Source organism: Pseudophryne corroboree, chromosome 8 (assembly GCF_028390025.1).
Source record: "Pseudophryne corroboree isolate aPseCor3 chromosome 8, aPseCor3.hap2, whole genome shotgun sequence".
In the NCBI taxonomy this organism is placed as follows: domain Eukaryota; kingdom Metazoa; phylum Chordata; class Amphibia; order Anura; family Myobatrachidae; genus Pseudophryne; species Pseudophryne corroboree.
In genome coordinates, this window is record NC_086451.1 from 24949930 (window position 1) to 24977895 (window position 27966).

General features: G+C 41.9%; 1 protein-coding gene across 1 annotated transcript in view; it reads left to right on the plus strand.

The window, feature by feature from the left end:
- KCND1 (potassium voltage-gated channel subfamily D member 1) overlaps positions 1 to 27966 on the plus strand; it is a 158943-nt gene that overhangs the window by 22516 nt on the left and 108461 nt on the right. The window contains exon 2 of the mRNA XM_063936085.1: positions 1014 to 2552. Within this exon, the coding sequence (XP_063792155.1) occupies positions 1438 to 2552 (1115 nt within the window). The 5' untranslated portion in view covers positions 1014 to 1437. The remainder of the gene's footprint in view (positions 1 to 1013; positions 2553 to 27966) is intronic.

The window sequence follows — 27966 nt, forward strand, 5'->3', positions numbered from 1 at the left end:
TGTCCTGATGTCTATGTATTAGGAGGAGGGGAGAGGTCAGTGTGTCCTGATGTCTGTGTATTAGGAGGAGGGGGAGAGGTCAGCGTGTCCTGATGTCTGTGTATTAGGAGGAGGGGAGAGGTCAGTGTGTCCTGATGTCTGTGTATTTGGAGGAGGGGAGAGGTCAGTGCCCCCTGATGTCTGTGTATTAGGAGGAGGGGAGAGGTCAGTGTGTCCTGATGTCTGTGTATTTGGAGGAGGGGAGAGGTCAGTGCCCCCTGATGTCTGTGTATTAGGAGGAGGGGAGAGGTCAGTGTCCTGATGTCTGTGTATTAGGAGGAGGGGAGAGGTCAGTGTGTCCTGATGTCTGTGTATTAGGAGGAGGGGAGAGATCAGTGTGTCCTGATGTCTGTGCATTAGGAGGAGGGGAGAGGTCAGTGTGTCCTGATGTCTGTGTATTAGGAGGAGGGGAGAGGTCCGTGTCCTGATGTCTGTGTATTAGGAGGAGAGGAGAGGTCAGTGTGTCCTGATGTCTGTGTATTAGGAGGAGAGGAGAGGTCAGTGTGTCCTGGTGTCTGTGTATTAGGAGGAGGGGAGAGGTCAGTGTGTCCTGATGTCTGTGTATTAGGAGGAGGGGAGAGGTCAGTGTGTCCTGGGAAGCAGACCCACGATTTCTGGTTATATACACACACACACACACACACACACACACACACACACACACACACACACACACACACACACACACACACACACACACACAATAATTTTATATAGATTGTTTGTGCTGTACATACATGGTGTCATACTACATAGATTATTTTGCTGTGATGTATGTGCACAGTTTACACACACACACACACACACACACACACACACACACACACACACACACACACACACACACACACACACACACTATAATGTAAGACATGCCTATGACTCCTTATAAAGGTGTGTGAAAGACGTATTGTTGGTTCTCCTCTCTCTTTTGCATATCTTATATGTGACTTATTTTCTACATTTGCCAACAGAACAGAGTATACTGGAAGCCAGACTGAGGACAGATTGTGTGGGAGAAGAACGCAGGATGCAGGCAGAGGATCCAAGAAGCAAAGCGAGATTGTTAACGGACGCAGAGACAACAAGTAGGCTTGAAGGATGCTGCTCTACCCTGGAGCTGTGGGGTACATCCTTTACGTGTATTACTCAGTAGCCATAGCCCACACGTTGCCCACCCCGTTCTGGTTTTACTGAAGCTGGGAGCTCCATAGCTGGACAGGTGGCCTCCTGGAAGTCATCGTACGTCTTGGTGTCATCTTTTCGAATCTTCCCTTCTTTGGTTTCTTGGAGTGGAATTATAGTTGAACATTGTTTTGTGGCAGGCCCACCTTTTCATGGTCACACTCTGGACCAACACATTGGACTTGTGGCTATTGAAGACTTAGCCATTTAAATATGGCGGCCGGAGTGGCTACGTGGCTCCCCTTTGCTCGAGCAGCAGCGGTGGGATGGCTTCCCCTTGCAAAGAGGCCCATGCCCAAGGCCCCAAATGACAAAAGGAAGAGAAATGATGAGATCCTTGTGGTGAATGTAAGTGGGAGGAAGTTCCAGACTTGGAGGAACACGTTGGACAGGTACCCGGACACCCTGTTGGGCAGCACAGAGAAAGAATTCTTCTTCAACCAAGAGACGCAAGAATACTTTTTCGACCGCGATCCAGAGATGTTTAGACACATTCTCAACTTCTACCGGACAGGCAAGCTGCATTATCCTCGCCATGAGTGCATCCAAGCCTTCGATGAGGAGCTCTCGTTCTATGGTATCATACCTGAGATCATTGGAGACTGCTGCCTAGAGGAATATCGTGATCGCAAGAAAGAAAACCTGGAGAGGCTGGCGGAGGACACGGAAGCGGAGACTGCTGGCGATACCTCTCTGCCCCCTGACAGTACCTTCCGTCAGCGACTGTGGAGAGCCTTTGAAAACCCTCACACCAGCACTATGGCCCTTGTCTTCTACTATGTCACCGGTTTCTTCATTGCCGTGTCGGTGATAGCAAATGTGGTGGAGACGGTGCCTTGTCGCCCACCCGCCGGGCGCCTCAAGGAGCTGCCGTGTGGGGAAAAGTATGTACTAGCCTTTACCTGCATGGATACAGCCTGTGTCCTTATATTCACCTTCGAGTACCTCATGCGCCTGTTTGCAGCGCCAAGTCGTTGTAAGTTTATGCGTAGCGTTATGAGCATCATCGATGTGGTGGCCATAATGCCATACTACATTGGCCTGGTCATGCCGGACAACGAGAATGTGAGTGGTGCCTTTGTCACGTTGCGCGTTTTCCGCGTCTTCCGGATCTTCAAGTTCTCCCGACACTCCCAGGGACTGCGCATCCTAGGCTACACCTTGAAGAGCTGTGCCTCGGAGCTTGGCTTCCTCCTCTTCTCCCTCACCATGGCCATCATCATCTTCGCCACCGTCATGTTCTATGCAGAGAAGGGAACGAGCAAGACGAAGTTCACCAGCATTCCTGCTGCCTTCTGGTACACCATTGTCACCATGACAACTCTGGGGTGAGTCACGTGATCTCTTCTAGGACAGGAAAGTTTTTGCTGTTGCCATGGCGTCCCGGGAGTGAGTCATGTGATGCCATTCCTCCCCGTGACAATTGCCATGGTTACTGTTACAATTCTACTGTAGGATGAGTCAGGAAATGTCGTCAGGCTTTTGTGATGCTTCTCGAGGGGACGTGTTGCATGCAGCAATTATAAGTCAACATTATAAAAACACTCCCGGTGCACTAACAGCCTTGTATACGGCTTGGTTACGCTGAATATATAGCTATCGTCCAATGTTTTCTTTGGTTTGGGATGACCATGGGATCTATGTACTAAGAATTGTATGGAGATAAAGTGGACGGAGATATAGTGCTGGCCAATCAGCTCCTAACTGCCATGTCACAGGCATATAACAGCTGATTGGTTGGTACTTCTGGTCTATCCATGAAGCAGTGAAAAGTGTGGATAAGTGAGCCAGTGGAGAAGTTGCCCATGGCAACCAATCAGCATTGAAGTAACATTTATAATTTGCATACTATACAATGGTACGGAGCAGCTGATTGGTTGCCATGGGCAACTTCTCCACAGGCTCACTTCTCCACACTTATCACTGCTTCATGAATAGACCCCTTTATCTCCGTCCAAGGCTTTTAGTAAATAGACCCCACAGTCTGTAACATGGCAGTTAGGAGCTGATTGGCTGGTACTTTATCTCTCTCCATGGCTTAGTACATAGCTTCCATATAACAACAAATACTGTACTGATGGTTATAAAAGGTTGCATTTTTTTCCAACGTGTTCTGTGTTGAATATTAGTGATTGTAGCATGTTCGGGAGATCATTAATTGGCCATTCTGGATCCCCGTTAACAGTGATTATTAGCCTCAGGGATTAGCCCAATTTATAACTGCTCCCCCCTCCTGAAAATCATATGGAAATGGCAGTTTACCCACAATGTGAATATTCCCTGCTATTTACCAAAAGCTGAACGCAGGAGCTTTCAGAAACGCGTTTTCTCCGTACACAGCCACATTAATTAAATGTTGTTAATTAACGTGAGAAAAATGCTCACGGGATAGATTATAGGGGGTCATTCCGAGTTGATCGCTAGCTGCCGTTGTTCGCAGCGCAGCAATCAGGCTAAAAAACGGCATTTCTGCGCATGCAGCGCAATGCGCACGCGCGACGTACGGGTACAAAGGCATTTGTTGTTGTGCACAGGTTCTAGCAAAGTTTTCAGTCGCACTGACGGCCGCAAGAAGATTGACAGGAAGGGGGCGTTTCTGGGTGTCAACTGACCGTTTTCAGGGAGTGTTTACAAAAACGCAGGCGTGTCTGAAAAAACGCAGGAGTGGCTGGGCGTTCGCTGGGCGGGTGTATGACGTCAAATCCGGACACGAATAGGCTGAAGTGATCGCAAGCACTGAGTAGGGTTTGAGCTACTGAGAAACTGCACAAACTGTTTTTGCAGAGCTCGGCTGCACAAGCGTTCGCACTTCTGCTAAGCTAAAATACACTCCCCTGTGGGCGGCGACATAGCGTTTGCACGGCTGCTAAAACTAGCTAGCGAGCGATCAACTCGGAATGACCCCCATAGGCGTAATTAACACTTAGGGGCTTATTCTGCGTGCCATTCTTTAGCACCATTTGCCGCGGTTGCTCCGTCAGGGAAACGATAGAAATAATATAACGTTGCTATTGTATACACTAATATATTCATACTTTTTGTGGACAAGCAGAGAAGGAAGAAGCTGGAGCTCCGCTTCCAGTTCTCAAAGCACCCCCACCCCTCCCACGGCGGCTCCGAGTAACTCACTCAGGATACTTTGCACCGTGGCAGCTAAGTACCACTTAGCCGCTACGATGATATACTCATAATGAAATACGTCTAATAGTCATCATCGCAGCGGCGCACAATAACACTTATCGCCGCAATCAGTGTTAGTTTAATAAATAGGCCAATTATACACTTGAATGTAATTTAGAAGGACAGCTGATCAGGGGGAATGGAGTAGCTGCCTGCGTCCCCTTTCCGTAAACCTTTCTCTGAGCAGTCAGATCATTATATCAAGGGTGCCCATATCACCCCCACTGGTGCGCCAGTCAGTGCAGAAGTGGACGGATCGCTGATACTGAGTTCATTACAGGCAGCGTAATGACCTTGCAGGTTCCTGGCTGTGGGGACAGGCTATTGTGCATTCTGTAAATGAAATGCCTAAGTGCAAATAAGAATATTAGATCATATTAGCAATTTCCTCTCTCTAAATGCCGCCGTTCTCTAACTTCCACTAGTCTGGGGAAAGCTACGTTCTGATTGGTGTAGAAATAAAATGAAAAGCACTGCAAGGTTGTAGTGGAGGGGTTGATGTTTCTATACAGTGTGTCTAGGATGCAAAAAAGGACAGATCTATACATAGAGCAGTGCCGTAACTAGGCATTTTAGCGCTGTGTGCAAGAACCGACATTGGCGCCCCCCCCCCCCGTACAAGATAGGCGCAGTGCGCGCCGCAGGCACGCAAAAAATATATAGGGGCGTGGCTTCACGGGAAGGGGCGTGGCAACAAAATAATAGCAATTCATACTACGGTGCACAGTAGTCTCCATTATTCAAATTATGCTGCACAGTAGCGCCACTACACCAGGTAGAGCCCCTTTTATACATTACAGCAGACAGCATCCCCCTTTTTACACATTGCGGCAGCCAGTCCCCCTTTTTACACATTACGGCAGCCAGGACCACTTTTTACACATTGCGGCAGATGGGACCCCTTTTTACACATTACGGCAGCCAGGACCACTTTTTACACATTGCGGCAGACAGGACCACTTTTTATACATTGCGGCAGCCGGGACCCCTTTTTACACATTACGGCAGCCAGTCCCCCTTTTTACACATTGCGGCAGCCAGGACCACTTTTTACACATTCCGGCAGATGGGACCCCTTTTTACACATTGCGGCAGCCAGGACCACTTTTTACACATTGCGGCAGACGGGACCACTTTTTACACATTGCGGCAGACAGGACCACTTTTTACACATTGCGGCAGACAGGACCACTTTTTACACATTGCGGCAGACAGGACCACTTTTTACACATTGCGGCAGACGGTGTCCGAGAGAGAGAGAGAGAGAGAGAGAGAGAGACATACTTACCTTCTCCCCGCTGACAGGCTCCTCGTGCAGCTTCCTCTCGGTGCAGGCAGGTGAGAAGGAGGAGGAGGGAGGGGGAGCAGAGAGCCGCAGCAGCGCTATTTGATTGGTAGTAAGCGCCGCTGCAGCATCCCCCTCTCCTTCTGTATTGGCTGCCTGGCGCTGCTGTGGATGCTGGGATGCATCCCAGCATCCACAGCAGCGCCAGGCAGCCAATACAGAAGGAGAGGGGGATGCTGCAGCGGCGCTTACTACCAATCAAATAGCGCTGCTGCGGCTCTCTGCTCCCCCTCCCTCCTCCTCCGCTGCCCGGCGCTCCTGTCTTCTCTCTTCACAGTGCGGCGCACGGCGCAGTTCAGAGGCGGCATGTAATGAGTCAATTTGACTCATTACATGCCGCTGGCCGTGCGCCCCCAGGGCAACTGCGCTGTGTGCCAAGCCCCCTTGGCACACACGTAGTTACGGCCCTGACATAGAGATACACGTATGTATTGTGTGCACAGAGATACACGTATGTATTGTGTGCACAGAGATACACGTATGTATTGTGTGCACAGAGATACACGTATGTATTGTGTGCATAGAGATACACGTATGTATTGTGTGCGTAGAGATACACGTATGTATTGTGTGCGTAGAGATACACGTATGTATTGTGTGCCTAGAGATACACGTATGTATTGTGTGCGTAGAGATACACGTATGTATTGTGTGCGTAGAGATACACGTATGTATTGTGTGCGTAGAGATACACGTATGTATTGTGTGCGTAGAGATACACGTATGTATTGTGTGCGTAGAGATACACGTATATATTTTGTGCGTAGAGATACACGTCTGTGGCCCTCATTCCGAGTTGATCGCTAGCTGCTTTCGCTCGCTTCGCAGTGCAGCGATCAGGCAGAAAAACGGCACTTCTGCACATGCGTGTGGTGTGCAATGCGCACGCATGACTTACTTTCACAAAAGCCGACGTAGTTTCACACAAGGTCTACCGACGCTTTTCAGTTGCACTGCTGGCTGCAGAGTGATTGACAGGAAATGGGAGTTTCTGGGAGGTAACTGACCGTTTTCGGGGAGTGTGTGTAAAAACGCAGGCGTGTCAGATAAAAATGCAGGAGTGGCTGGGAAAACGTAGGCGTGGCTGGCCTGAACGAAGGGCGTGTTTGTGACGTCAAAACAGGAACTAAACAGTCTGAAGTGATCGCTAGCTAGGAGTAAGTCTCGAGCTACTCAAACTGCACAATCTTTTTTTGTAGCCGCGCTGCGATCCTTTCGTTCGCACTTCTGCTAAGCTAAGATACACTCCCAGAGGGCGGCGGCTTAGCGTTTGCACGGCTGCTAAAAACAGCTAGCGAGCGAACAACTCGGAATGAGGGCCTATATTGTGTGCATAGAGATATATTGTGTGCATAGAGATACACGTATGTATTGTGTGCATAGAGATATATTGTGTGCATAGAGATACACGTATGTATTGTGTGCATAGAGATACACGTATGTATTGTGTGCGTAGAGATACACGTATGTATTGTGTGCGTAGAGATACACGTCTGTATTGTGTGCGTAGAGATACACGTCTGTATTGTGTGCGTAGAGATACACGTATGTATTGTGCGCGTAGAGATACACGTCTGTATTGTGCGCATAGAGATACACGTATGTATTGTGTGCGTAGAGATACACGTATGTATTGTGTGCGTAGAGATACACGTATGTATTGTGTGCGTAGAGATACACGTATGTATTGTGTGCGTAGAGATACACGTATGTATTGTGTGCGTAGAGATACACGTATGTATTGTGTGCATAGAGATACACGTATGTATTGTGTGCATAGAGATACACGTATGTATTGTGTGCATAGAGATACACGTATGTATTGTGTGCATAGAGATACACGTATGTATTGTGCGGTGAGCAGACATTGGATGCGAGTTTGCAAAAGTTGGTTTATTTCATGTTGCATTTACATCTTCCTGTACCTGTCCCACATAACGTATACCTCCAAATACCTGTCCACATCATGTACACCTCCACATACCTGTCCCATATCATTTACACCTCTACATACCTGTCCCATACCATTTACACCTCCACATACCTGTCCCACACCATTTACACCTCTACATACCTGTCCTCCATCATTTACACCTCTACATACCTTTCCCACACCATTTACACCTCTACATACCTGTCCTCCATCATTTACACCTCCACATACCTGTCCCATACCATTTACACCTCTACATACCTGTCCCACATCATTTACACCTCTACATACCTGTCCCATACCATTTACACCTCTACATACCTGTCCCATACCATTTACACCTCTACATACCTGTCCCATATCATTTACACCTCTACATACCTGTCCCATGCCATTTACACCTCTACATACCTGTACCATACCATTTACACCTCTACATACCTGTCCCATATCATTTACACCTCTACATACCTGTCCCACATCATTTACACCTCTACATACCTGTCCCATATCATTTACACCTCTACATACCTGTCCTCCATCATTTACACCTCTACATACCTGTCCCATACCATTTACACCTCTACATACCTGTCCCATACCATTTACACCTCTACATACCTGTCCCACATCATTTACACCTCTACATACCTGTCCCACATCATTTACACCTCTACATACCTGTCCCACATCATTTACACCTCTACATACCTGTCCCATACCATTTACACCTCTACATACCTGTCCCACATCATTTACACCTCTACATACCTGTCCCATACCATTTACACCTCTACATACCTGTCCCACATCATTTACACCTCTACATACCTGTCCTCCATCATTTACAGCTCTACATACCTGTCCCATAGCATTTACACATCTACATACCTGTACCACATCATTTACACCTCTACATACCTGTCCCATAGCATTTACACCTCTACATACCTGTCCCATACCATTTACACCTGTACATACCTGTCCCACGTCATTTACACCTCTACATACCTGTACCATACCATTTACACCTCTACATACCTGTACCATACCATTTACACATCTACATACCTGTACCACATCATTTACACCTCTACATACCTGTCCCATACCATTTACACCTCTACATACCTGTCCCACGTCATTTACACCTCTACATACCTGTACCATACCATTTACACCTCTACATACCTGTACCATACCATTTACACATCTACATACCTGTACCACATCATTTACACCTCTACATACCTGTCCCATACCATTTACACCTCTACATACCTGTCCCACGTCATTTACACCTCTACATACCTGTACCATACCATTTACACCTCTACATACCTGTCCCACATCATTTATACCTGTAGTATTATATAAAATGACTGTCTGCTGTATACTTGGGGTATTACTATATAGAATGCCTGTACTGTATATGAATGGGGTAAAACTATATAGAATGTCTGTGTTGTACAGTATATACATAGGATACAGTAAAACTATATAGTATGTCTGTGTTGTACAGTATATACATAGGGTGCAGTAATACTATATCGAATGTCTGTCTGTGCTGTATATACATAGGGTACAGTAATACTATATAGAATGTCTGTCTGTGCTGTATATACATAGGGTGCAGTAATACTATATCGAATGTCTGTCTGTGCTGTATATACATAGGGTACAGTAATACTATACAGAATGTCTGTGCTGTATATACATAGAGAACAGTAATACTATATAGAATGTCTGTGCTATATATACATAGGGTACAGTAATACTATACAGAATGTCGGTCTGTGCTGTATATACATAGGGTACAGTAATACTATACAGAATGTCGGTCTGTGCTGTATATACATAGGGTGCAGTAATACTATATAAATTGGCTGTGCTGTATATACATAGGGTGCAGTAATACTATATCGAATGTCTGTCTGTGCTGTATATACATAGGGTACAGTAATACTATACAGAATGTCTGTGCTGTATATACATAGGGTGCAGTAATACTATATAGAATGTCTGTGCTGTATATACATAGAGAACAGTAATACTATATAGAATGTCTGTGCTGTATATACATAGGGTACAGTAATACTATACAGAATGTCGGTCTGTGCTGTATATACATAGGGTGCAGTAATGCTATATAGAATGGCTGTGCTGTATATACATAGAGTACAGTAATACTATATAGAATGTCTGCCTGTGCTGTATATGCATAGGGTACAGTAATACTATATAGAATATATGTGCTGTATATACATAGGGTGCAGTAATACCATATAGAATGTCTGTGCTGTATATACATAGGGAACAGTAATACTATATAGAATATCTGCCTGTGCTGTATATACATAGGGTACAGTAATACTATATATAATGTCTGTCTGTGCTGTATATACATAGGGAACAGTAATACTATATAGAATGTCTGTCTGTGCTGTATATACATAGGGTGCAGTAATACTATATAGAATGTCTGTCTGTGCTGTATATACATAGGGTGCAGTAATACTATATAGAATGTCTGTGCTGTATATACATAGAGAACAGTAATACTATATAGAATGTCTGTGCTGTATATACATAGGGTACAGTAATACTATACAGAATGTCGGTCTGTGCTGTATATACATAGGGTACAGTGATACTATACAGAATGTCGGTCTGTGCTGTATATACATAGGGTGCAGTAATGCTATATAGAATGGCTGTGCTGTATATACATAGGGTACAGTAGGTTGGCAGTACGGATGGTGTAATGGTTAGCATTACTGCCTCACAGCACTGAGGTCATGGGTTCGATACCCACCATGGCCCAACTGTGTGGAGTTTGTATATTCTCCCCGTACTTGCGTGGGTTTCCTCCGGGTACTCCGGTTTCCTCCCACAATCCAAAAATATACTGGTAGGTTAATTGGATCCCAACAAAATTAACCCTAGCATGAATGTGTGTGCGTGTACATGTGGTAGGGAATATAGATTGTAAGCTCCACTGGGGCAGGGACTGATGTGAATGGCCAAATATTCTCTGGAAAGCGCTGCGGAATATGTGTGCGCTATATGAATAACTGGTAATAAATAAATAATAATACTATATAGAATGTCTGTCTGTGCTGTATATGCATAGGGTACAGTAATACTATATAGAATGTCTGCCTGTGCTGTATATGCATAGGGTACAGTAATACTATATAGAATGTCTGCCTGTGCTGTATATGCATAGGGTACAGTAATACTATATAGAATATCTGTGCTGTATATACATAGGGTGCAGTAATACTATATAGAATGTCTGTGCTGTATATACATAGGGAACAGTAATACTATATATAATGTCTGTCTGTGCTGTATATACATAGGGAACAGTAATACTATATAGAATGTCTGTCTGTGCTGTATATACATATGGTGTAGTAATACTATATAGAATGTCTGTCTGTGCTGTATATACATAGGGTGCAGTAACACTATATAGAATGTCTGTCTGTGCTGTATATACATAGGGTGCAGTAACACTATGTAGAATGTCTGTATGTGCTGTATATGCATAGGGTACAGTAATACTATATAGAATGTCTGTGCTGTGTATACATAGAGAACAGTAATGCTATATAGAATGTCTGTGCTGTATATACATAGGGTGCATAAATACTATATAGAATGTCTGTGCTGTATATACATAGGGTACAGTAATACTATACAGAATGTCTGTCTGTGCTGTATATACATAGGGAACAGTAATACTATATAGAATGTCTGCCTGTGCTATATATACATAGGGTACAGTAATACTATATAGAATGTCTGTGCTATATATACATAGGGTACAGTAATACTATATGGAATGTCTGTCTGTGCTGTATATACATAGAGAACAGTAATGCTACATAGAATGTTTGTGTTGTATATGCATAGGGAACAGTAATACTATACAGAATGTCTGTCTGTGCTGTATATACATAGGGTACAGTAATACTAGACAGAATGTCTGTCTGTTCTGTATATACATGGGGAACAGTAATACAATATAGAATGCCTGTCTGTGCTGTATATGCATAGGGTGCAGTAATACTATACAGAATGTCTGTCTGTGCTGTATATACATAGGGTACAGTAATACAATATAAAATGCCTGTCTGTGCTGTATATGCATAGGGTGCAGTAATACTATATAGAATGTCTGTCTGTGCTATTTATACAGAGGGTACAGTAATACTATATAGAATGCCTGCCTGTGCTGTATATACATAGGGTACAGTAATACTATATAGAATGTCTGTCTGTGCTATTTATACAGAGGGTACAGTAATACTATATAGAATGCCTGTCTGTGCTGTATATGCATAGGGTGCAGTAATACTATATATAATGTCTGTCTGTGCTATATATACATAGGGTGCAGTAATACTATATAGAATGTCTGTCTGTGCTGTATATACATAGGGTGCAGTAATACAATATAGAATGTCTGCCTGTGCTGTATATACATAGGGTGCAGTAATACTATATAGAATGTCTGTGTGCTGTATATACATAGGGTACAGTAATACTATATAGAATGTCTGTCTGTGCTGTATATACATAGGGTACAGTAATACTATATAGAATGTCTGTCTGTGCTGTATATACATAGGGTACAGTAATGCTATATAGAATGTTTGCTGTATATACATAGGGAACAGTAATACTATACAGAATGTCTGTGCTGTATATACATAGGGTGCAGTAATACTATATAGAATGTATGTGCTGTATATGCATAGGGTACAGTTATACTATATAGAATGTATATCTGTGCTGTATATACATAGGGTGCATAAATACTATACAGAATGTCTGTCCGTGCTGTATATACATAGGGTACAGTAATACTATATAGAATATATCTGCTGTATATACATAGGGTACAGTAATACTGTATAGAATGTCTGTGCTGTATATACATGGGGAACAGTAATACTATATAGAATGTCTGTGCTGTATATACACGGGGAGCAGTAATACTATATAAAATGTCTGTGCTGTATATACACAGGGTGCAGTAATACTATACAGAATGTATGTCTGTGCTGTATATACATAGGGTACAGTAATTCTATATAGAATATCTGTGCTGTATATACATAGGGTACACTAATACAATACAGAATGTCGGTCTGTGCTCTATATAAATAGGGTACAGTAAAACTATATAGAATGTCTGTGCTGTATATACACAGTGAACAGTAATACTATATAGAATGTCTGTCTGTGCTATATATACATAGGGTACAGTAATACTATATAGAATGTCTGTCTGTGCTGTATATACATAGGGAACAGTAATACTATATAGACTGTCTGTCTGTACTATATATACATAGGGTACAGTAATACTATATAGAATGTATGTGCTGTATATACACAGGGTACAGTAATACTATATAGAATGTCTGTCTGCTGTATATACATAGGGTACAGTAATACTATATAGAATGTATGTTTGTGCTGTATATACATAGGGTACAGTATTACTATATAGAATATCTGTGCTGTATATGCATAGGGTGCAGTAATACTATATAGAATGTCTGTGTGCTGTATATGCATAGGATGCAGTAATACTATATAGAATGTCTGTCTGTGCTGTATATGCATAGGGTACAGTAATACTTTACAGAATGTCTTGCTGTATATACATAGGGTACAGTAATACTTTACAGAATGTCTGTCTGTGCTGTATATACATAGGGCACCGTAATACTATATAGAATGTCTGTCTGTGCTGTATATGCATAGGGTACAGTAATACTGTACAGAATGTCTGTCTGTGCTGTATATACATAGGGTGCAGTAATACCATAGAGTGTATGTCTGTGCTGTATATACATAGGGTACAGTAATACTATATAGAATGCCTTTCCTGTATATACATAGTGTACAGTAATACTATATAGAATGTCTGTGATGCATATACATACGGAACAGTAACACTATATAGAATGTCTGTGCTGTATATACATTGGGTACAGTAATACTACATAGAATGTGTCTGTGCTGTATATACATAGTGTACAGTAATACTATATAGAATGTCTGTGCTATATATACATAGGGTGCAGTAATACTATACAGAATGTCTGTCTGTGCTGTACATACAGAGGGTACAGTAATACTATATAGATTGTATGTGTGCTGTATATACACAGGGTACAGTAATACTATATAGAATGTCTGTGCTGTATATACATAGTGTACAGTAATACTATATAGATTGTATGTGTGCTGTATATACACAGGGTACAGTAATACTATATAGAATGTCTGTGCTGTATATACATAGGGTACAGTAATACTATATATATTGTATGTGTGCTGTATATACACAGGGTACAGTAATACTATATAGAATGTCTGTGCTGTATATACATAGGGTACAGTAATATTATATAGAATGTCTGTCTGTGCTGTATATACATAGGGTACAGCAATACTATACAGAATGTCTGTCTGTGCTGTATATACATAGGGAACAGTAATACTATATAGAATGTCTGTGCTGTATATACATGGGGAGCAGTAATACTATATAAAATGTCTGTGCTGTATATACATAGGGTGCAGTAATACTATACAGAATGTCTGTCTGTGCTGTATATACATAGGGTACAGTAATACTATATAGATTGTATGTGTGCTGTATATACACAGGGTACAGTAATACTATATAGAATGTCTGTGCTGTATATACATAGGGTACAGTAATACTATATAGAATGTCTGTGCTGTATGTACATAGGGTACAGTAATATAATATAGAATGTCTGTGCTGTATATACATAGGGTACAGCAATACTATACAGAATGTCTGTCTGTGCTGTATATACATGGGGAACAGTAATACTATATAGAATGTCTGTGCTGTATATACATGGGGAGCAGTAATACTATATAAAATGTCTGTGCTGTATATACATAGGGTACAGTAATACAATACAGAATGTCAGTCTGTGCTCTATATACATAGGGTACAGTAAAACTATATAGAATGTCTGTGCTGTATATACATAGGGTACAGTAATACTATATAGAATGCCTTTCCTGTATATACATAGTGTACAGTAATACTATATAGAATGTCTGTGATGTATATACATACGGAACAGTAACACTATATAGAATGTCTGTCTGTGCTGTATATACATAGGGTACAGTAATACTATATAGAATGTGTCTGTGCTGTATATACATAGTGTACAGTAATACTATATAGAATGTCTGTGCTGTATATACATAGGGTGCAGTAATACTATATAGAATGTCTGTCTGTGCTATATATACATAGGGTACAGTAACACTATATAGAATGTCGGTCTGTGCTGTATATGCATAGGGTACAGTAATACTATATAGAATGTCTGTCTGTGCTGTATATACATAGGGAACAGTAATACTATATAGACTGACTGTACTATATATACATAGGGTACTGTAATACTATATAGAATGTCTGTGCTGTATATACACAGGGTACAGTAATACTGTATATAATGTCTGTCTGCTGTATATACATAGGGTACAGTAATACTATATAAAATGTCTGTCTGTGCTGTATATACATAGGGTACAGTATTACTATATAGAATATCTGTGCTGTATATGCATAGGGTGCAGTAATACTATATAGAATGTATGTGTGCTGTATATGAATAGGGTACAGTAATACTTTACAGAATGTATGTCTGTGCTGTATATACGTAGGGTGCAGTACTACTATAGAATGTCTGTCTGTGCTGTATATGCATAGGGTACAGTAATACTTTACAGAATGTCTGTGCTGTATATACATAGGGTACAGTAATACTTTTGCAGAATGTCTATATGTGCTGTATATGCATAGGGTACAGTAATACTATACAGAATGTCTGTCTGTGCTGTATATACATAGGGTGCAGTAATACTATAGAATGTATGTCTGCTGTATATACATAGGGTACAGTAATACTATATAGAATGCCTTTCCTGTATATACATAGTGTACAGTAATACTATATAGAATGTCTGTGATGTATATACATAGGGAACAGTAACACTATATAGAATGTCTGTCTGTGCTGTATATACATAGGGTACAGTAATACTATATAGAATGTGTCTGTGCTGTATATACATAGTGTACAGTAATACTATATAGAATGTCTGTGCTGTATATACATAGGGTGCAGTAATACTATACAGAATGTCTGTCTGTGCTATATATACATAAGGTGCAGTAATACTATACAGAATGTATGCCTGTGCTGTATATACATAGGGTACAGTAATACTATATAGAATGTCTGTGCGCTGTATATGCATAGGGTACAGTAATACTATATAGAATGTCTGTCCGGGCTGTATATACATAGGGTACAGTAATACTATATAGAATGTCTGTGCTGTATATACATAGGGTACAGTAATGCTATATAGAATGTTTGTGCTGTATATACATAGGGTACAGTAATATTATATAGAATGTCTGTCTGTGCTGTATATACATGGGGAACAGTAATACTATATAGAATGTCTGTGCTGTATATATACATAGGATGCAGTAATACTATACAGAATGTCTGTCTGTCTGTGTTGTATATACATAGGGTGCAGTAATACTATATAGAATGTTTGTGCTGTATATACATAGGGTGCAGTAATACTATACAGAATGTCTGTCTGTCTGTGCTGTATATACATAGGGTACAGTAATACAATGCAGAATGTCTGTCTGTACTGTATATACATAGGGTACAGTAATACTATACAGAATGTCTGTGTGCTGTATATACATAGGGTACAGTAATGCTAAATAGAATGTCTGTCTGTGCTGTATATACATAGGGTACAGTAATGCTATATAGAATGTTTGTGCTGTATATACATAGGAAACAGTAATACTATACAGAATGTCTCTGCTGTATATACATAGGGTACAGTAATATTATATAGAATGTCTGTCTGTGCTGTATATACAAGGGGAATAGTAATACTATAAAGAATGTATGTGCTGTATATACATGGGGAACAGTAATACTATATAGAATGTCTGTGCTGTATATACATAGATTGCAGTAATACTATACAGAATGTCTGTCTGTGCTGTATATACATATGGTACAGTAATACGATATAGAATGTCTGTCTGTGTGTGTTGTATATACATAGTATACAGTAATACGATATAGAATGTCTGTGCTGTATATACATAGGGTGCAGTAATACTATACAGAATGTCTGTCTGTGCTGTATATACATAGGGTACAGTAATACTATATAGAATGCTGTATATACATGGGGAATAGTAATACTACATAGAATGCAGTAATACTATACAGAATGTCTGTGATGTATATTCATAGGGTACAGTAATACTATATAGAATGTCTGTGCTGTATATACATAGGGTACAGTAATACTATATAGAATGTCTGTCTGTGCTATATATACATAGAGTACAGTAATACTATATAGAATGTCTGTCTGTGCTGTATATACACAGGGTGCAGTAATACTATATAGAATATCTGTGCTGTATATACATAGGGTGCAGTAATACTATATAGAATGTCTGTGTGCTGTATATACATAGTGTACAGTAATACTATATAGAATGTCTGTGCTGTATATACACAGGGTACAGTAATACTATATAGAATGTCTGTGCTGTATATACATAGGGTGCAGTAATACTATATAGAATATATGTGCTGTATATGCATAGGGTGCAATAATACTATATAGAATGTCTGTGTGCTGTATATGCATTGGGTACAGTAATACTATATAGAATGTCTGTCTGTGCTGTATATGCATAGGGTACAGTAATACTTTACAGAATGTCTGTCTGTGCTGTATTTACATAGGGTACAGTAATACTATATAGAATGCCTGACCTGTATATACATAGTGTTGTCAAAGTCAGAAAAATATCATGCTACACGTTGCCATATATTCACCTCATGCGCGTGCCTGCTGCACGTGCACATTCTCTCCCGTGCGTGCGGATACTCGCAGCCGCGTGATGGCGCCTCGGCCATGCGCTCGAGCGCGTGGTATGTGCATTTACGGTAGAGTTTGTGTGCGTCTAGCGGGCGACTCAATCGTTAAATAATAACACCAAATAGTATGTTTTATAGATAATGTTCCCCTTAATAATGACTGTAAGTTTGTTTAATGTAAATGGTCGCTGGACAGAGGAATTCTTCTTTGTATGGTATGAAGGGTCAGACAGGGTTTGAACAGCTGTGTCTGGTACCTAACTAAAGAACATTTTAATAGCAACAATCCGGTGTTGGTTAGGTAAAGATTAATCGCTCCTGCGTATAGTTATGGCCATTAGTAGATTCTGGACATTTCATATATTTGCGATTCATTACACATGCGGCGGGAATCTTCAGATTCCCTCCCACCTCAGCAGTTTGATATAGTCACAGCCCACCTGTTCAAACTAACCTATGACCTTTTGTTATGATGCGAGGAGGCATTCCTGTGTCCAATGAACAATGAGATTATAGGTCCCTTTGTAGTATACTGTATGCAGTGTATATAAGATCAGCCAGCCTGGGCAGCTCCCTCACTCTCCACAAACGGTTTTCATATTGACTAACTCGGAGCTGGTACCAGGCTGCGCAGCGATCATTCCCAGTGTGTGTAAGTAATTCTCTGTAATCATCTCGCTCTTTGTTTGTATTGGCCACATTCTCTCTCTCTGTTTAGTATAAGATTGTAACGTTATTGTATATTTCTGTCTAGATAATCTGTTAGAATTATATGTTAGTTTGTAGTGTATGACTTGTGAACTGTTTACCTTTTTCGATATAACTTAAAAGCTTGTTAGTAAAGGTGTTGGAACCTTAGCACGGTATGGTGTGTTCATTACATTGCAGTGGGTAATAGGAGCGTCTCGATCGCTCAAACAGCTTTAGTATTAACAAGGTTAAGCAGCGTTATATCGCTACAGTGTTTCAGTACAAGGTTTACAGTATAAGAGTATCCTTTCTGTGTGTTACATTCAAGGTTTACTGATTGTCATCTTGTGAGCATCTGCGCCGCTCGTGATCTCCACGTAGTCTCGAGCGTCCGCTACGCTGGCAGCATAGCATTACGGTAGTCGCTCGCCTATAGCGTGCTCGACACCAAGCGTAAGCTGTGAGCGAGCGTGCCGCATGTGCGTCTCGATCACGGCCGAGCGTATGCTACGCTGAGTGCGTACCCTTACGGTACCCCATACGCCAATTGCGTATTACGTCTCTTACCCATATAGTGAAGGTTATAAGGTAATTAAAATCAGCATTATCAATTGAGAGCTCGTCCGTCCTCCACATATCCGCACTAACGAAAACAAACGTTATCTGCCAGCAAGGGCGGGAAGGCAGTATCCCTTCGTATTGGGATACAGTAGTGCTGGCTAGATAAGCGTCTGTTTCGCTACGCTGTAGGAGTGCTGGGGTGGAATCGGGAACCGGAAGGTAGAAAGTTAAGAACAATACGCTATTGTCTTTTAAAACTGTTTATTTCTGTTTTGTGTATACACACGCACACATCTACATTGTTGCAGCTCACTTTCTTGTTGCCATTAGAATTGATTATTAGACACGTGCTGAGGAATTCTGGTGCTATTTAATTGAGATTAAATAGGATAATTTTTAAGGGAATAATTGTAAAGGACACGCACACAGCATAGCAAATACTGTGTGGTGTACGGTAAGCGATTATAGTTGAATATCGTTTACATTGATAGAAGCGTGTTGATTGTGTCGCTGTGGGCATACCTGCACTTTGTGCATACGTGTCTCAGACAACGTGTGAAATCACGTACGTGACGCAAAGGCATACGCACGCGGCGTGTTTTACGCAACGGAGCGTACGGATACGACCACTGAGACTCAAATCACACAATAACCTTGTTTAGGGTGGGCGGTATAGTATAGCCACCTGATAATAGCACAGATTTGTTCAGTTTTTCCAAAAGTATTAGTTAAAAGAAAACCTTTTTCTACTGCAAAACCCAGGGATTAGACCCCTACCTGTATGAAAGGAATTTCTGTACAGAAAAAGATCAGTGTGTTTATGAGTGAGTAGGAGTGAGTGTGGAACTTAAAGTATTATTTTTGTGAACCCACAAATCGGGATCCCGTCGGAGACCACATCAGGTGAGTGGACACTTGGTGGCGTGGACTGGCTTGCCCACGTTAACATTGTAGAAGGTAAAAGGAGCAAGTAGTTTCCGCAGACAAAAGGACTGCGAGGTATTTAAGCGCAGCCCGAGGGGTTTTGCGTAGCACCCATATAGTCAAGTTAAGCTCCGGCTGAAGGTTTCGCAGCCTAAACAACCGATTCCATTGGTCGTAAAGCGTATAAATATTTAGTTATTTATGCGCTGTGCGACTGGACCGCACGTAATTGTGTGCATTAGTTTGTTACCTTGATACCCATTAAAAATTTACTGTGGGATCATAAACGCTATTTGTACATTCTAACGTGATTTGTGTAGGTTTTTGTTATTTTAAGGGAGTTTCACTGCTCACTCGGGAAATCTCCAACGACCAATACTTACTGGGGAGGGATCGCATACTCCCACGCGCCCCAGTAAATAGAGGTTACAAAATATCCCACGGATTGGATTGGCCAATTGGGGCGCAGAGTGAGTGAAGGCACTAGTTGAACTTTCACCGTCGCCTTACCGCGGGCAATCTGGTCTGTTTGTGAGAATTAGCTAAGACAGCAATATCTACAAACGATGAGGGCCAGTTGTTCAAAGAAGGGACGTCAACAAGGGTTCACGTTGGTAGTTGCTGGCCCAAAGGGTCCGCAAGGTATATAATGTGTGAAAAATCACACACACAGGTATTATGCAAAGAATGGGAACGAATGACAGAGGATGATGGGGAACAGTCTCCCCGGGTAGGCAGTCTGAACCCTGAGGTATTACAGAACCTACGAAAAAGGATAGGTCTAATAAAATCTGCCAAGCAGAGGATTAGACAAAATGATTGTTTACAGTTATGGCAACGGGAAAGTGAAATACAAGGAGAATTAGCTCATACAGCTGACTCTCACCTTGGTGAGAGAAATGTGGCAATGGGAGAGAGGGTGGTTACAGAGAATGGCACACTGGTGTATGATAAAAATGCACTTAGCAACTGTATTATAAATGATAAGAATAATTGTAATAAACGTAACCATGATAATTGTAATACTGTTAAATGTACAACTGTTAACCTGTGCAAGTCGCACCCCATGTTAAACTTCCCTCAGGATTACCAGCAAGAAAGTGAGCCCAGCACGATGTCGACACCTTTTCCAGCAGCCACCACACAAGACATCCAGTTGGACGCGACCAATTCGGTAAAGGCAATAATCAAACCCCCTAACGGAGGGTCAGGTGAGGTCGGGTCCACAGGTACGTACGGTGTTATATATCACGCACAAACAAATGTACCTCATATTGTAGTACCAACACAAGATGATGTAATTGAATTCAACCCTGTCAGGGTGATCACAGTCCCCAATGGGAAGACTGACGCTCAGGGAATCATTCCCGTCAAGGACAGTGCAATGCGCCGTCCCTGGTCTCGAACAGAATTAAGGTCAATTATGTCTGAATTCCCTAATCCTAGGAAAGATCTAGTTGCATGTCAAAGGTTTATTAAAGAACTAGGAAACTCCACAGAACCCACCAACAAAGGTTGGCGGACAGTGCTGAGGGCATGTTTGCCCTCCAGTGTTGACCCTGCGAAATTTATTGCTGATTGTAAAATAGACACAGAAGTACCTCAAACGGAGGAACACAATCAGGAATGTATTAAGCAGATCAACCGACAGTTAGGAGTATGTTTCCCAGCCGTTGTCGAGTGGAACGAAATCTTCTCCATAAGACAAAACGAAGGGGAAAGTACTTCTAATTATTTCCATCGGGCATTGCAGGACATGACTAGGTATACCGGTATAGCAAACATTAAAACAAATGTGAAGCATAGAGAAGTAGCGGTTAAGGTATTAATGAATGGTTTAAAGGAAGTGTTGAGAACAAGGGTACAGACCACCAACCCAAACTGGAGAAATATCTCGGTGGCTGCACTAAGAAAGTCCGCTGTTGGGCATGAGCAAAACATCAGCAAGCACAGGGAAACACAGAGACGTAAGGAGCCTCAGATCCCTGTGGGTAAGTCCAAGGTGATAAGGTGTTATAATTGCCAGAAGGAAGGTCATTATGCAAGAGATTGTAGATCAAGAAATTTACAGAAGGTATATCAACCCCCTAGACAACAACATAACCATGGTATCCAAGGAATCAGGGAAGTACAGGGAAAGCGGTTGATGGTGATGAGCATCCAAGCGTTTGAGGAGGCATCAAATCAACCAAGACCTCAGGTCACTGGCACTTGGAGGAAGCCCAGGGCTTGTTATCTTTGTAAAAGAGAAGGGCATCATGCCAGCAACTGTAACAGCCCACATAAAGTCAGACCCCCTAGACAAGAACACGAGCAGAGTTACGACACTCGGAAGTATAATCAGGTATCACACATGTCAAATTTTGGTCCACACATATAATTTAATAAATTGGGAGGTCATTCCTTGAAGACACAGGAATGACCGGGTAATAATTGTAATGTATCTGTAAAATGTTTCTTTTTCCCCATCTCTGACGTTCACCACAACAGCTCCAACATCACCTGACTACCTGACCTTTTCAGAAGTCTACCAAACCCCAGTATGACCTACCAGCATCGATGTATCCTGGCCAGATACAAAGGGTGGAGTATGGAAATACTGGTGGGAGAGACTATGCAAAGATACCATTGGACATGTAGATGTGACAGCCTGATGGTGAACGGAAGATCAGACAATGTTTTTTTTCTGTTGTTGTTTATTGTTGGTTTATGTAATATATATATATGAATTGTTCTCTCTCTCTCTTTTTTTTTTTTTTTTCTTCTTTCTCATGTTCTCATACTTTACAGATGGTATGTCACACATCAGTTGGATAAATGGTAATGCAAGATTTATTCTCCTTACAGAAAGAGCACTGAGCTAGAAAGAATATTGTATCACCAGAATGTTTAGAAGACTGAGAGACAGCACCTTTGAGATGACAACAGAACAAGAAGAACAACAAGACTAGAGAACTAATTATCGTAACAAGTTTCTCTCCCCCTCAAAGTATTTTTTTTTGTACCCCCATTACAAATTTCTCTTTCTCCTCCTGTAAGATGGACTCGCCCCAAGAGACTGCAGTCCGTGTTTTCCTGTTGACCATGATGTTGACCAGAGCAGTCTGTTTCGGTGAGAGTACCAGTGAGGTCGAGAAAGGATCCAGAATGGGTTTCTGATGACTGAGACGGAGGTGTAAATTTCCAATAGCAACATAATCACCAAGCAAAGGCGAGTATCAGAAAACGATCTGGTAGCATTGACCATAGAAGGAATTGTGAAGGATTGTTAGCTGAAGAAAATTGCATCTGTAGGCATTGTGATAACTTAGTTGAGGATGGGTGCATCAAGAAATGTCAGTCCAGTTTTAACATTAACATGGACCGGCATCCATTGAGTGACTATCACTCCTTAGTGGGTAAAGTGTTAAATCAGACAGACTGTTGGGTATGCTCTCAAGTACCTCAAGGCCATAGCAAATCAGGACTAGTACCATTCCCTTTAACTGTAGGAGAGGTACTTGAGCTAAGTGGTGGGAGGCCGGTGGACAGGAGGTTTAATATCTCTAGTCCTCCTAGTTTGAAGCTCCACCAATATCATGTGGATAGGTCCTTAGTGTGCTTTAACATTTCCAATCCCCGAAAGCCGGGAAATTGGGAAGTGTCATGGAATAACAAAACCATGACCTTTTCATATAGAGCCGATAGAATGCCTACAGATACAGAGCTTATACGCCACAGTGGAAAATATTTCCGATATAGGTATACCCTAGGAAGTAGGACAATGAGAGTTGGAGAAGTATCACCAGGATACTGTGCACATATCATACAACCGGATACGTGTACTAGACAGATGGGAGAATTAGGGTTAGGAGAGTTCACATGGAAAATGTGTAACATGGTTTTGACATATTCAGTCCCATATGTTCTCCCCGATGATGCATATTTCATATGCGGGAGAAAGGCGTATGAGTGGCTTGCCCCAAACTCAGAGGGATTATGTTATATTGGAAAGGTACCGCCTGAAGTAATGACTGTATCGCATAACAAAATTAATTTGATTTACGACCCAACCATTGAGACCACGCTGTGATAAAATGTGATTCCACGATCCGTTTCTTTCACCCGTTTCTCCTTTGTTTTCCTCCAAGGTACAAAGACATCCGCTTGGAAGAAGAATTTGACAACCTTATATACAGACCACTGATGGACAATGCCATAGACCCCCAATATCCCTAGTGACTTTAAAATTTTACGATAGCCCAACACTTTAAAGATTGTAAGTCTATGGACATTGAGAAAGCTTTTTGCTCAAGCAATTATAGCAAAAGCATCGGGAGACTACAGTCAACATGTACATCGAGACAAGACACAAGACAAGACCTCAATCAACAAATGTATATTAAACTCACATAGTTTATGACTGCATTTACCATAATTGCTTCTTATCTTCATTTCTACAACCTTCAGGTAATGACACACATAGTCGATAGGGAATATAGGCACAGATATCAGCACTCACATATCCCCCCATTCATGTATCATCAACTAAAATGTGCTTCCCCATTTTGTTGCAACCAAAAGCCGAAAAGAGCTCGGTAAAGTTTGACAGCCCATCCACAGGCCCGTAATACGGGATAAGAAGGAATTCAAATGTATACTTCGCAATACCTCGAAGCTTGATTTAAAACACGTACGGCACGATGATACATGACCCCTCAAACATGGACTCATACACACATGCTTCTACTATCTCACTAGGTCATATTTTTTTCCCACCTTCTTCTCTTCTCCCTTACCCAATCATAGAAATGTATTTATACATGACATATATTTTTCTCTTTTTGAACTGTTTTAGGAAGTGGCAGTTATTGATGACTGCCAAAGGGTGGACTGTCAAAGTCAGAAAAATATCATGCTACACGTTGCCATATATTCACCTCATGCGCGTGCCTGCTGCACGTGCACATTCTCTCCCGTGCGTGCGGATACTCGCAGCCGCGTGATGGCGCCTCGGCCATGCGCTCGAGCGCGTGGTATGTGCATTTACGGTAGAGTTTGTGTGCGTCTAGCGGGCGACTCAATCGTTAAATAATAACACCAAATAGTATGTTTTATAGATAATGTTCCCCTTAATAATGACCGTAAGTTTGTTTAATGTAAATGGTCGCTGGACAGAGGAATTCCTCTTTGTATGGTACGAAGGGTCAGACAGGGTTTGAATAGCTGTGTCTGGTACCTAACTAAAGAACATTTTAATAGCAACAATCCGGTGTTGGTTAGGTAAAGATTAATCGCTCCTGCGTATAGTTATGGCCATTAGTAGATTCTGGACATTTCATATATTTGCGATTCATTACACATGCGGCGGGAATCTTCAGATTCCTTCCCACCTCAGCAGTTTGATATAGTCACAGCCCACCTGTTCAAACTAACCTATGACCTTTTGTTATGATGCGAGGAGGCATTCCTGTGTCCAATGATGAACAATGAGATTATAGGTCCCTTTGTAGTATACTGTATGCAGTGTATATAAGATCAGCCAGCCTGGGCAGCTCCCTCACTCTCCACAAACGGTTTTCATATTGACTAACTCGGAGCTGGTACCAGGCTGCGCAGCGATCATTCCCAGTGTGTGTAAGTAATTCTCTGTAATCATCTCGCTCTTTGTTTGTATTGGCCACATTCTCTCTCTCTCTGTTTAGTATAAGATTGTAACGTTATTGTATATTTCTGTCTAGATAATCTGTTAGAATTATATGTTAGTTTGTAGTGTATGACTTGTGAACTGTTTACCTTTTTCGATATAACTTAAAAGCTTGTTAGTAAAGGTGTTGGAACCTTAGCACGGTATGGTGTGTTCATTACATTGCAGTGGGTAATAGGAGCGTCTCGATCGCTCAAACAGCTTTAGTATTAACAAGGTTAAGCAGCGTTATATCGCTACAGTGTTTCAGTACAAGGTTTACAGTATAAGAGTATCCTTTCTGTGTGTTACATTCAAGGTTTACTGATTGTCATCTTGTGAGCATCTGCGCCGCTCGTGATCTCCTCGTGGTCTCGAGCGTCCGCTACGCTGGTAGCGTAGCATTACGGTAGTCGCTCGCCTATAGCGTGCTCGACACCAAACGTAAGCTGTGAGCGAGCGTGCCGCATGTGCGTCTCGATCACGGCCGAGCGTATGCTACGCTGAGTGCGTACCCTTACGGTACCCCATACGCCAATTGCGTATTAAGTCTCTTACCCATATAGTGAAGGTTATAAGGTAATTAAAATCAGCATTATCAGTGTACAGTAATACTATATAGAATGTCTGTGCTGTATATACATAGTGAACAGTAACACTATATAGAATGTCTGTGCTGTATATACATAGGGTACAGTAATACTATATAGAATGTGTCTGTGCTGAATATACATAGTGTACAGTAATACTATATAGAATGTCTGTGCTGTATATACATAGGGTGCAGTAATACTATACAGAATATCTGTCTGTGCTGTATATACATAGGGTACAGTAATACTATATAGAATGTGTCTGTGCTGTTTATACATAGTGTACAGTAATACTATATAGAATGTCTGTCTGTGCTGTTTATGCATAGTGTACAGTAATACTATATAGAATGTCTGTGGTGTATATTCATAGGATGCAGTAATGCTATATAGAATGTCTATATGTGCTGTATATGCATAGGGTACAGTAATACTATATAGAATGTCTGTCTGTGCTGTATATACATAGGGTACAGTAATACTATATAGAATGTGTCTGTGCTGTTTATACATAGTGTACAGTAATACTATATAGAATGTCTGTGGTGTATATTCATAGTGTGCAGTAATGCTATATAGAATGTCTATATGTGCTGTATATGCATAGGGTACAGTAATACTATATAGAATGTCTGTCTGTGCTGTATATGCATAGGGTACAGTAATACTATATAGAATGTCTGTGCTGTATATACACTGCTCAAAAAAATAAAGGGAACACTAAAATAACACATCCTAGATCTGAATGAATGAAATATTCTTATTAAATACTTTGTTCTTTACATAGCTGAATGTGCTGACAACAAAATCACACAAAAATTATCAATGGAAATCAAATTTATTAACCCATGGAGGTCTGGATTTGGAGTCACCCTCAAAATGAAAGTGGAAAAACACACTACAGGCTGATCCAACTTTGATGTGATGTCCTTAAAACAAGTCAAAATGAGGCTCAGTAGTGTGTGTGGCCTCCACGTGCCTGTATGACCTCCCTACAACGCCTGGGCATGCTCCTGATGAGGTGGCGGATGGTCTCCAGAGGGATCTCTTCCCAGACCTGGACTAAAGCATCCGCCAACTCCTGGACAGTCTGTGATGCAACGTGGCGTTGGTGGATGGAGCGAGACATGATGTCCCAGATATGCTCAATTGGATTCAGGTCTGGGGAACGGGCGGGCCAGTCCATAGCATCAATGCCTTCATCTTGCAGGAACTGCTGACACACTCCAGCCACATGAGGTCTAGCATTGTCTTGCATTAGGAGGAACCCAGGGCCAACCTCACCAACATATGGTCTCACAAGGGGTCTGAGGATCTCATCTCGGTACCTAATGGCAGTCAGGCTACCTCTGGCGAGCACATGGAGGGCTGTGCGGCCCCCCAAAGAAATGCCACCCCACACCATTACTGACCCACTGCCAAACCAGTCATGCTGGAGGATGTTGCAGGCAGCAGAACGTTCTCCTTGGCGTCTCAAGACTCTGTCACGTCTGTCACATGTGCTCAGTGAGAACCTGCTTTAATCTGTGAAGAGCACAGGGCGCCAGTGGCGAATTTGCCAATCTTGGTGTTCTCTGGCAAATGCCAAACGTCCTGCACGGTGTTGGGCTGTAAGCACAACCCCCACCTGTGGACGTCGGGCCCTCATACCACCCTCATGGAGTCTGTTTCTGATCGTTTGAGTAGACACATGCACATTTGTGGCTTGCTGGAGGCCATTTTGCAGGGCTCTGGCAGTGCTCCTCCTGTTCCTCCTTGCACAAAGGCGGAGGTAGCGGTCCTGCTGCTGGGTTGTTGCCCTCCTACGGCCTCCTCCACGTCTCCTGATG